This window comes from Agelaius tricolor, unplaced genomic scaffold, assembly GCF_023055355.1.
Source record: "Agelaius tricolor isolate 1412-34295 unplaced genomic scaffold, bAgeTri1.0.p SCAF_25, whole genome shotgun sequence".
NCBI lineage: Eukaryota > Metazoa > Chordata > Aves > Passeriformes > Icteridae > Agelaius > Agelaius tricolor.
The window spans coordinates 3,686,263-3,698,751 of record NW_027269285.1 but is presented as its reverse complement, the minus strand read 5'-3'; the positions used below and the strand labels follow the sequence as shown (position 1 = coordinate 3,698,751).

Below are 12,489 nucleotides of genomic sequence, written 5' to 3'. Positions count from 1 at the left end.
GTTGGTGAGCCTCTGGGTAGGCCTGTCTTATGCAGCTGCTCTTGTAGTGCCAGTCACAGGCAAAAATATTGATGATAGAGATATGGTGTGAAATCTGCTCCAGTTTGTGGCTGCAAGTCTAGATGTGCTAGTGGCTGTCAGGTTTGATTGTTGTTTTATTGGCACAAGGGGAAATTTGGAAATCACTGTAATAGACTTTTAGGAATAAAATACTACATCCTTACCTCAATAAAGAGGAATAGATTTCAATGGTACCCATTGAATGCTCTATATTGTTTAATATAATAGGGATGTGAGCCTGCTGTGCTGTTCTCAGCACCAGTGGAGGCTGAGAGCAGCTGGGGGTGCTCAGCTGACCCAGGAATAGCCCCAGAGGATATCAGAACAGATCTGATGGATGGGACTTGTCAGAAAGGGCTCATGCTCACAATCACGGTCAGGTTTTCAGAGGAGTCCGGTCTCCATTTCAGCATCCCTTGGGTATCTCTGTTTTCACGAGACACTGAGCATCTCTGAAATTGGGTCCTCTCATTTTATGACAGTTTGGAGCTGCCCTTGCCCAGACATGTCAGTGCTGTGCTCAGCAGTGTAGCTAGATCTGTGGGCAGGGTCTGTTTGCTCCCTGCTAAGCATGGTGGAACTGGCTAAAAATTAACGTTGCCTTTGCTTTGGAGACATTTGGCTCCTCACGTCTCTGCTGCGGGTCCCTCTGCCCTCCTTCGCCCCCAGCCACGTTTAGCTTGGAAACACCGTGCTGTACCACCCGGAACGGGCTCTCCGCTCTTCCCGCAGTCCGCCACGGCTGTTCCAGGGCAGGGAGGCTCCGCTCCAGGCGGTGCCGGGGGGGCATCGAGGCGGTGCCGGGGGGGCATCGAGGCGGTGCCGGGGGGGCACCGCTCCCTCGCGGAGCCCGCGGCCCGGCCGGAGCTGCAGCTCCCGCGGCGGCCGCTGGGTGTCCCCGGCGCTGCCCCGCTCGCTGCCGCCCAGCCGGGCCGGGAGCGGGGCTGGCTGAGGGAGGAGGCGGCGCCGCAGCCGCCTCGGCGGGGGCCGCAGCGCGGCTCGGCCGCCAGCAGCAGCAGCTCGGGACGCGCTGCCTGCCGCTCCCCGCCGGGGCTGCCCGAGCCGGGCACGGCCAGAGGCGGCTCCGCGCCCGCACCGGGCATGAGCGGGGCTCCGGCGGCCTGAGGGGGCTCGGGAGGAGCCGGGCGGCCGGAGGAGATGGGGAACCAGCCGGGCAGGGCGGAGGAGCACGAGCAAGGTGTGTGCGGGCGGCGGGGCGGCGGCACCGCGGGGATGGCGTTTTGTTCTCCGGGGCTGAGGCTCGGGGCTGTTGTCACAGCGAACGCTGGTGGCTTCCAACCTGCCGGGGACACTGCTGCTGTTTGCCTTGTAAATGAGCTTTATTGGCGTTCCGTACCTGAGATCACAGCACCGTCCTCACGGGAGCTCTTCTGAAAGGAATCCTTTGGAGCAGAATGTCTGCAAGGGTGGGACCCTGTTCGCTGACAGATTTTTTTTTCTTTTTCTTGGCATGGTCTGTATGATGCAACTAAAAAGTTACAAAGCCGATGTAGTGATGTGCATAGAACTTGTCAGGATCTGCAGCTTGGCTGTGTTAGCCTTCACCATTGTTCGTGGCCTGAGGCCTGAAATTTTCCAGGCCTTAGAATTTAAAATGATGCCTTTGTGGAAGGTCTCCCACCATTGTCCTTTCAGAAGTGTAGTGCTCTGCATGTTAATCAGGAGCAGATTTCATAGAAAGCTGAGAGCTGGTATCAGGTAGATCGCATTCCCCGTGTGCCAAATGTCTGCACCGTACACCAGCGCTGCTGCTAATTTGTTCCTGATGCCGTAGAGCTGCTTCGCTTGCCTTCTGGTTTATTTTGCTTGTTTTTCAAATGCTGGGCGAGGGGGGAAACCCGGAGGTCCACTATTTTCTGCTGCCTATTTCTCAGCTTCTTTCCGAATTTAGAACCCTCTAACACACATAAAACCACAATCAGTTGTATTTCCTGGCACTCTGTTTCTTGCTGTTGCCATGGGAATTTCATTCACAAAATCCCATTAAAGTTGTTATTGCTTGAGCAGGGGTTTCTATGACTTCGGGTCGATATGTAGGTATTGTTCTAAGAGCAAATACAAATGTACCTGATCTCTGGAATTGTTAGCCAGGGCTGCATTGCTGCTCGGGGAGCTCACAACAAATCTGCCAGCGAGTGCTGGAACAGCAGCGAGGTGTAGTGAGAACTCTCTAGCACTATGTTAATCACCGGGCTAATGAAGAACACAAAAGCTGCCAGTATCCAGTCACCAGAAGAAATGCTGCCCTAAGGGAAAGTTAAACTTTAGGCTGGAGAATGTGGCTGCCTACATCCCCAGCCCCTGAAATGCGCTGGCCGCTGCCAGCCGGTGAAGTTTTGCTGGAGCTAAAAGTGTCATTTAGAAGGGGTTGTACTGATAATAAACTAAGGGAGAGCTGGATAATGGCCGGAGGAGACACACTGCTGACTTCTGATCAGTTGCAGCAAACGGACTCTGATTTTGCAGGGCCATTTTGAACAGCTTATTGCTGTTAACGCAGATGATAAATGAGTGTGCAGAGCCCTTGTGGGTTTGAAAAATCTCTTTCATCCTTTGTTTTCTCTTGATTTATTTTTTTATTGAAGAGGAAAGAGTTATACTTGTGTTGCACCTAAGCAGTTTTTAAACTATTCTCAGTTTTTAAGTGTAGGCTGTACTAGGTCTTGTTTGAAAGTCCTCACTGTTCATAAGGTATGAGTAGGATTGAAAAGCAGTGTTTTGTATTGAACTATGTGTTCAAAGCTCAATGTTTAACCATGAAAAAGAGTCAGGAACATTCCTGTTGACAAAAAGAAAAAAATCTGACAACATAGTCCTTATTGTGTGTCAGATCTCTGGCTTTGGAGCTCAGAGTTTGTGTTTTTGACAACTGGATGCAAAAAACTGCTTCTCACATCAGAGTGTGATACTCGTGGTATCTCTGAGTTCTGTTTCTGCTTGAGTGAACTTAATTCAGCTCTCATTCAGGAGCACCAATATCTTGAACAACTGTGGTACTTGTAAGCTTGTGTTTGGAATAACCAGACTAAACCCCAGGAATGGGTTTCTTTATTGATCTAGCTCATGAGCCAGCTTTAGTGACAGACAACCCCTTTGACTGTTCCCTGAGCATGACATTCAGGGTTACCTTGTCTACCTTCTTAGGAAACTTTATGGACATTTTATGGCTCATCTCTAAGTCTTTCACCCCAAACTTACCATCTGGGGGCATCTTTGTTCCTCCTCTTGGTGTCAGTGGGCACTGAAGCCTTTAAAAATCTGATACTGTTATGATATTGGTTATCATTTCAACTAAAATACTGATTTTCACACATTTACAAGAGTATTATGTACTTTAATAGGTTTTCCTATTAAGTGTAAATTCTGGGTGGGCTGCTCAGTGCTGTCCAGGAACAGGAAGGAAATTATTGCCTCCAAGCTGAGGAGTTGAAGGTTAACACATGAATACAGGAAAATCAAAGAACTGGGACTGACTGAGCAAGGGACTGTGGTGAGGAGAAGACAGGAAAGGAATCCACTGCTGGTCTCTGATGGGAATGTTTTGAACAGAAGACAAGACTCTAACAGCCCAGTATCAAATTAATCTCCATCTTTATGAGAGTGTCTAACAAGGATTTGAGAGGATTGCTTGTAATAGCATTAAATTCTATAGGCTTTTCCTAGCTTCTAATTTAAAGCTTACTTTAAACAGCTTTTACAATCATTTGTGAGAACTTTGTGGTGTGTGACCCAAGTTTGCATCACTTCTTTGCCAAAACTCTGCTCCTTGCAAGTCATTGGTTTCCCCAGTGCTCTGAATATTCATATTTTTAAAACCAGTGGAGGTTTTAGAGTAAACAGAAAATTACGTGAAAGACAAGTGAATATTGCAGCAGTTTGTCAGCAGAATTAGGTTTCTGCTTTTGAAACTGACTACCCAAGCTCAAGGAAACAGTGTATACAAACAGAGGCCAGAGCACCTGTGGAATAGCTGGAACATTTCCTGGGAGCTGTATGGAAGAATCCAGAATTATCCAGTGCACAGTATTTATTGGGAGAAAGCCTTTCAAACACAGTTTGCCTTGGAAACAGGGAGGCCTCCTGTTATTTCTGAACAGGAGCACTGATGTTCTTTGACACTGGCTGACACGGTGATGGGGGGGTTGTTTATCCTCTAAACATCTGCAGGTGATGGATGATGAATATCTTTGGGAAGAGGTAGAAAAAAATGACTCAATACCCACAAAAACTTTCCTGAAAGAATCTCTTGAATGGGAAATGTTAACTTCTCTTGTTGGAACAAGGTGACGGGTGGGGTTATCCAAGGGTTAGGCTTTTTTTGGGATTGTGTTTATTTGTAAAACATGCTTACATGGCTTGGATGAGACTATCAAGTGTCAGTGCGTGCACTGAGTCAGTATTGAGCTGTTTTCTTATGTCTGTTTTGTCCTGGCCCAGGGCTGGCTTCATTTGAGTTTGAGGAAGGGATTTTTCAGTGTAAAACATAGGAGACTTTCAAGATAAATGCTTTTGTAGAAATACATGCTCTTGTCATTTCTGTTCTTTGTTTTCAGGGTGTGTAGGCAGATCTTTCCTGGGTGCTCTCTTTAGTCTCCCTCTTTTTTCTCCCAAACATGGGAGAGCCGTTCATTTTAACTCTGTTGGATGTCAGAGCACCATTTCTGCCAAGCAAGAGCTCAAGAGACCAGATGAGTTTGATGATGGTGTGGGGGGAAGGGAGGGAGGAGAGAGGGGCCAGCAAAGCTAATGAATCACATAACAGCTTTCATGGAAATAGCGACTGCAAGTCATGTCCTCTTGCAGCTCAGGCAGCCAGCCACAGACCTTTTGTTCCCAGTGGAGCCAACAAACCACAATTTGCTCTCCACTGGATAGTTTAATTCCTTAGTCTCCTCTTCCTCCCACAAGTCATTCTTGCATGGGGGGTTTACAAATGCTCTCATTTTTCAGAGTAGTAACGCACTGCTGATTAAAGTGGTATTGAAGAACTTTATTTTCCCCTGGAGAGTCATTTTTACTTGACTTAAGCTTTTCTTCAAGGCCAGTGAGGGCCAGCTCTGTTGATGGGTCTCGTGAGGTGACTTGATAGGGCTGACATGATGAAATGGTTTCAGAAGGACTGACAGACACATCAGTCAGTGGCAGTGTCCCCTCTGCTCCCAGACCAGTGAAATGGGATCAGCCACTGTCACAGTTTGGACTGACCTCTTGGAGGAATTTAGTCATGAGTGTGAGTAATTTACCTCTGGAATTATCTGAGGCAGTGCTCAGTGATAATCTGAGGTCCCCTGATTCCAAGTTGAAAGGCTAATGAATGCTAAATTAGTGCAAAAGCTCATCAATAAGCTCTCCTCCACCACAGGGCCTTCCCAGCAGTTTTCTGCCCTGGCTGGGAGGATGTGCTGAGTGGGAGTGCTTTCTCCATGGGCAGGATGACAGCTTTTACAAGAAGAACTTCGAGGGCATGGCAGGCAGCAGGATGTGGTTTATGCATTTTGTGTGAGATTAATTTCCATCAGCAAAACAAAGCCATTTTTGGATAAAGGAGGGAGCTTCTGGGAATCCTGCTGAATGAGCTGGTCAGCAAGAACTTGTCCTGTGGGTCCAGAGCTTTGCACTGTGCTTTTGCCCCAGTGCTGGTGGTGTTTTAGGACCTACCAGTGATAGATCTAACATGATAGTAAATGTAAAAGCTAATTTTCTTGATGATTGTCTCATTAGTTTAGTTAATGTGCTTGACAGCTGCAGAGTGACAAGGGAACAGCCAGGGAATGGTTGTGGCTCTGACACAGCATTAAATTACTTGAAAGAGGGAAAAGGGTGGAAGGAGAAGGGAAAAATGCTGAATAGGGAATAATGGAGAAAGAGAAGTTTGCTTCCTTTTGTTTGGGATATGTTTGGCTCCTCAAGATCTTGAAGCTGTAAAGCTGGCCAAAGAAATCTGAGCATGTATTGCCCCTTGGTCTTCCCACTGAGAGCTGCCAGAGCTCTGGAGGTACTGAGGAGTTTATTTGGAAGCAGTCCTGTGTTCTGGACCTTCTACCAGTATTTCAGCAAAGTAATCTGTCTTATTTTTTTCTCTTTTCATTTCCTCCCCAATTTTACTAATTTACTCTTCATAAAATCTGATTTCCACAGGGAATGTAGCTTTCAAAACAAGATGAGATTCTAAAACTGAGGCAAGAGTACTTCTCTGATTTTGTTTGTACTGCATTGCTTGAGGAGAACTTAATTTGATTTTTCTGTGATTCTCACAGACTGACAGTAGAAGATAGACAAAAATTTGATATTTTCATTATTTTCTATTACTTTTCCATTCTGTATCTCCAAGCAATTTGAGCATGATGATTGAAGATGATCTAAAACTGAGATCTCTGATGATGGTAATAGACACTGTTAGATTTTCCATGCATGAACTTTTTTCTTCCTGTAATCCAAAGCAGGCATGTGTTCACAGATCTCTTTGGAATGTTCCATCTATTATATTTCATGAATTGTTTTTCCACAAGCATCAATAGGTATGGATTGCATGTTCTGAGGCAGAGCACTCTGCCCTTGTGTGCTCATGGGTTGGTTCTCTCAGGCTATAAATTACATCAGAGCTGCAGCTTCCTGCCCTTTTCATCAGGCTCTGGAGCACACAGCTAACAAGCTCTACATTTTTATCAGCAGCAAAATTTACATTTGAAGTTCTTACAGGCAAATTTTATATTCATCACTGGAAAAATACACTCTTGGGAAAGCAAAGGGCTAACATGAGTTTTCAGGGTTCAGTTCTGAGCATGTGTAAGGGATGTGTTGGCTGAAACAGGGACATATATTTTCCATTTGTTACCAGCTCTGTAGGTTTTGTATCTTGGTTGGAATTTATTCAGTTACTCAGGAAAAATGTTAGGAGCAAAGCAAATATGTCCACATCCCATGAGCAGAGTTCTGTTCCTCTCACATTCCTGTCCTGATGGATGCTTTGGTGCTAAGTGTTAAAAATCATTGCTACTCAGGCAAGTAAGGATTTCACCAGCAACTTCAATGAAATCATATTTATTAATGTATGGAATGAAAGTGGCTTTAGGGGCAGGGTGCAGTTAATCCTCTGACACATTTTACTTCTGTTGGATGACTTTTCTTTCTTCCCCAACTGAATTAAGAAATCCCATCCTATACTAAGGATAGAAATCTGTTTTAATTAGTCTGAAATATGTAGAATGCAAAGGTGGCTCCTTCCCTGCATCTGGAGGATATTCTTTTGTATTTTTCACACCCTAAAGGTCTTCTGCATTGTGCCATTGCAGCATTTATACTGAAGATGTAGAAATCCTTGTGATACCAACTAATTATGTTCATATAATCCCTTTTATAGGAGTTGTTTCCACATGGGTGTGGATAATGATAAATTTGTTGGCAGGAACTGAGTTCTCTGCAATACAGGAAAGACCTTCAAAAGTATAACTGAATACTTACTCTCATAGACAAAAATGCTTATGATTCCTGAAATAAAACAGAGGTGATTCCCTGTGCTTGTGCAGAACAGAACCAACTCAGCATGAGGTTCATTAGTCATAATTAACAGCTGGTAAGAGGGGATGAGGTTCCATGAACAGGAGTCATTCCAGGGCTGGTAATTCTCTGCTGGGAAAGCTCCTCCAGGGTGCAATAGCCCTGGTGTTGTCTCTGCAGTAATGTGAAATAGTTGCTAAATTGCAGCCTGTAGAGAACCTTGCATTTTTTTCTTATTTAAGGCTAAATTGTCAAAATTCTGGGGATTTTTTCAGAAAAGGAAAAGCATTTAAAAATTCTTTGACCAAAGGGAAGTGGTTCAAAGTCTTGTTCCCCAGAGCCTGTAGCATCAGCTGTAATGCTGGGAGGGGATTAGGTGGTGGTGTCGTGTCCATCCCAGTCTGGAAACATTCCTTGAATGGGAAGAGTGTTCCAGAAAAGTGGTGCAATTCATTTAAACCTTCAAAGGCTTTTAGACCTTTGTCTAATGGAAGGCTGTGTGCTCATACAGCCTCAGTTTTCAGCTGACTAGAGCAATGCACAGACACATTTCAAGCCAGGCCTCCTAAAGACCATGGCAGTAACTTTGCTCAACCCAAACCCCTGGGTCCTAGGATTACAATCTATTTAGCCACAGAGTGGGAGGCACAGAGCTCTAAATATGTTTTTCAAGGCTTTTCCAGAGCAAAAGCTGATCAGGGTGGAGGTGTCAGAAGGGAAGAGCCCCTCTTTGAGGGTCTGAGGATATTTCCACAATCCTTATCTTCTAGGTCTTGAGAAATGCTTTCATAAAACCTTGTTGAGTTTGAAGAATGGACTAATCATGTTAAGAATTACTCTCAGCCTCCTCCACACATAGTTTCTTTGAGGCTGCTTGACTGTGGAAAATCTTTGACTGATCTTTTAATTAAAAGCTCTTTTTTTCTAAACCAAGGAGTTCAAGCTCTTCCTGCTTTGAAGTGGGCAATGTTTTATAGATAAATATCTCATTATGTTATGAGCTTTCTCCTCTCCCCTTCTGTCTCATTTCTTTTCCTGATGTGTCTCATCCTGTGTTGATAGTTCTGATGATTTCAGCCCAGTTCCCAGTATTGGCTCCCAGCTCTCTTAGCTCTGTGCTGGGCTCAGCTAAAGCTCTGGATGAGCAGTGGAGACTAAATTGGAGTCCTTTCCCCACCCCCTCACAGAAGCAGGCTGGAAATGACAATAAAACTGGGTTTATTATGTGGCCATCACATTTCAGTAAACAAAAGGCAGTTGTAACACCAGTGCAATGCAAACTGGTTATTAAGCATTAAGCAAACAATTAAAAAAAATAAGCTTCTAGCTTTTAAGTTCTGCCCTTTTAGGGAAGGAAGAGGAGCCTCCTTTCATGTTTCCATTTGTGATCCTTTCCCCCTGTCTTTCTGGATCAGCAGGGTTTGGGAATTGAGGAGGACAGAAGTTCTTTTGGCCGAGTGTGGGGCAGCATTCCTGAGCTGGAGGGTTGGGATCATGGATTCCTGACCCCAGTGCTTGGAGAGGCATTTTCAGTTTCTTTTCCTCTGTGATGGCTCTGCTCCCTCAGTGGCAAGGACAAGGAATCAGAGCATTCTCTACAAAGAAAGAGAAGTGTGATGAAGCCCCATGCAGGTATCTCTGTCAGTTCCATGGTTCAGTCCATGGCATGGCCTCCTGAACAATTAAACAGGCTGAGTAAATTACCCTGCTGATTGTGAAAGTGTTGGATATTAACCATTTCCCCTCTTATAACGTTTGGTTGTCCTTTGTGCTTGTGGAGAGATACCAGACTTTGATGCTTAGAGGGATCCACAGCACCTGACTTGTCTGGGAGGAGCAGGAGCAGGGTTCTCACTGTTCCTTCCAGCTGGATTCTTGGACCAGGAGCTTTTAGGACAGTCCTTCATGAACTTGAGCCACAGATCACATTCAGGTGTGACAGCCACTGTGCAGGGAGGAGCACAAGTACTGACAGCCACTGCCAAGTGAGTTGGTATGGTTGGATTTAGGGTTGGTTAGTTTTGTTTGCTTTTTAATTTCCTGTACTTCTCAAAACACTCAGCGCTGGTATTTTATCCATTATAATTGTATTTTCCAGAAATGGAAGTACAGCTGTTTTATCACCACTGTTAACCCAGCAATGGCTGAGTGAAGGACTTCTGGGCTAGGTTAGCTGGGAAGCTGCTTTCTGAGCTGAGGAGAATGATCTCCTTGTCTGCAAGCTAGAATCAAGGAAAACCCTGGGATTCTTAGTGCAGCTAGTGGTCATTTATCTCAGGAATATTCCTAGTACAGCCATAGGAGTTGATGGATTATTTCTTTGCTTTATCTTCAAGAAAATCCCTGCTTTTTCTGAACAGCACATTCTGGGGGATGTGCTATTAACTCCAAGGATGTTCCCCACAGCAGTTGCTAAAAACCTTCTGGAAAGCAGAAGCCTCAGATCTAACAGGTAGGAAAACAAAGGAAACTCCAGACTTACCAACCATATCAAACAAAAAATCCTTTGTTTCAGTGAAACACCAGTGATTTTGTCCCTCTTCACAGAAAAAATCATATTTATGGATTTTCTTTTTTAACAGTTGTCTAAAAAACTGCTAGAATAGAGTTTAGCTTAAAATTGATTTAGCTGTAGGTATGAGATGATTATACCTGATCCCATCTTGTTTTTACAGGTGCATAGGCAGGAAATGTTCCAGAACAAACAAAATCAGGAAGTGTCATAGTACACAGAAATCCCAATAATTTTGGTGTGCTTATGTCACAAGTACATGGAATCAAGCCCTCCTTAAGGAATATAAAAATTATGTATTGTTTTTAATAATGAGCTGTGATGGTTGTGGAAATTACAAATTTGCATTAAGACCAGCAAGTAGGGGTACTTCATTTTAAAAAGGGAGAATTCTCTATTTCTATAACTTTCATCAGATTAATTTTGAGATAATGCTACACATTGAAAGTTTTAGTCATTCTTTTGTGGGGGCTGGACAAGGGGTATAACTTGGAGGTGACTAAAGTTTTTGGCAGGCCCAGTGGTATTAACAGTTCCAAAAAAAGTAGTGTTGAGTTTACCATAGGGATATTCCAGCAAGTGTAGGATATAGAATTTCCCTGAACATTTGCTTTGGATGGCTCAGTGTTTGTTATGCCAGGTTGCTGGGTACTCCAGAAATCCAAAGCAGCTCAGGGGTAGATTCCACCCCAATTCTGACCTGCACCAGTGTTGGTAATTCCACGGGGTTTGTGTCCCTCATTCTGGGGGTGAACACAGCAGCACCTCGTGATCCTCTTGGTGCCAGAGCCTCAGGGAGCAGTGGAGCCCCTTGGGTGCTCCTTGACTCTTGAGCAGATCAGAAGGAGAAGTTTGTGTTTGTGGCAGCAGAGACTGGGCATGCACAGGGCAGTTCTTGTCTCTCAGCTCAGCCAGTTCACTTTCCTGATGCATCTTTGGGAGCAGAAGTGGCCTCGTACAGTAGAGCCTGCACTGCTTTTGTACTTCTGTACTTTTGTACTTGTGCTCAAAGCAGGGATATCCAAGCTTGAGTTTTCATTTTCAGCTTAAAAACTTTCAGGAAATTCAAGTAAACAGTATCAAAAATGTTCAGAGGGACTCTTTTGTTGGGCACTGGCAAGTCTCTCAGGGTAAAGAGATTTTAACTACTCTTGCTGTTATTCAGAGAGGAATTGTCTATGAACAGACCCATAAAGAGCAGAAAAAGTCAGCTGAAATTCACAATGAGACTTTGTGAACAGGGTTTTGATCAGATCTCCTCTCATTTACCTTCTGAATGCGACCTTGTTTCCACTGTAATAGAATTGAGCTGTGACAAAGTGAAATTGAAATTCAGTTCTTGTGGCTGTGCTGAGCTTGGAACCACCAGATACTGAGTAGAGTTGATCTTTTTCTATTTTCATTTTAACACTTTTCTGGAAGAATTAAATGTGACTTTCTCTGCAAGGAGAAAACGACAGAGCTATTGATCAGGTGAATCCAACAAGCTGAAAATAAAATGTGTGTGATCATTCCTTAATTGTGCAGCAGACATTTTTCTCTTTTAAAACCACTATAAAACTTATTGGGACCTTTTCTGGATTCTTAGTACTTGTTTAAATGCTAAAATTTGAACTAAATGGTGATGCTTCAACTCTAAGGTCATCTCTACTATTGGGTTACATTCCTGCCGTGGGAGAGTCTCTGCTGGTGGCCACCCTTGAAAAGAATGTCTTACCAATAGTTCATCTGCAGATTTAAACTACTGGCAAGTAGTTGTTTCATGACTTGGACTTTAAATTACCAAAAGTGCCTTTTCTTGGGTGCTTTTTGCACTCCAGATCTCTAGACTTGTATTTCTAACTAAAAAAATCAGCCAACCTTTACCAAGTGTTCAGCTCAAATGTTAGGGTCTCTAGTCTTTAATTAGGAATTACTCAGATCAAGATGCTTATTGCTGCTTTTTATTTTTCTTTCCTAGTGTAGCTTTTTCAGTACAGACATCTGTTGTTCCCTAGTACTTTGTAATTTTTATTTCTCTTTGGTCTTACTCTTATCCTCCATCTCAAATATCAGTACCCGAGTTGCTCTCCTACACTCCCCACCATGATTACATAGATCAAAATCTTTGCATTAAGCCTTTTAGCTCTTTCCTCCTGTTACATATTGTGCCTGTTCCACAAACAATGCAATCAGGGAGGCCAGACAGTCCAACAGGCCATTAAATGATTCAGAAAAAAAGCAAATGTTTTAATTACTCCTAGTCTGCATTTGCTAAGTGAGTAAAAGGCCTTCTTGGAGCAGAAGCTTCAATATATAATTAGTGCTGGATTATCAAAATCACATTTGTTGTTCTGGAGCCATCTCCTTGTCTTTTTGTAAAGCTAGGTGGAGTACAAGTGAACCTTCCCAAGGAGGTG

General features: G+C 43.9%; 1 protein-coding gene across 6 annotated transcripts in view; it reads left to right on the top strand.

Moving 5' to 3' along the window:
• Positions 1–12,489, top strand: part of SPECC1 (sperm antigen with calponin homology and coiled-coil domains 1) — an 85,037-nt gene that overhangs the window by 31,411 nt on the left and 41,137 nt on the right. The window contains exon 1 of one of the 6 annotated variants that reach the window (XM_071447775.1): positions 996–1,258. The exons of the other annotated variants lie outside the window; for them this stretch is intronic. Within the exon in view, the coding sequence (XP_071303876.1) occupies positions 1,219–1,258 (40 nt within the window). The 5' untranslated portion in view covers positions 996–1,218. Of the gene's footprint in view, positions 1–995; positions 1,259–12,489 lie in introns of those variants that run through there. 6 annotated transcript variants of the gene reach the window in all.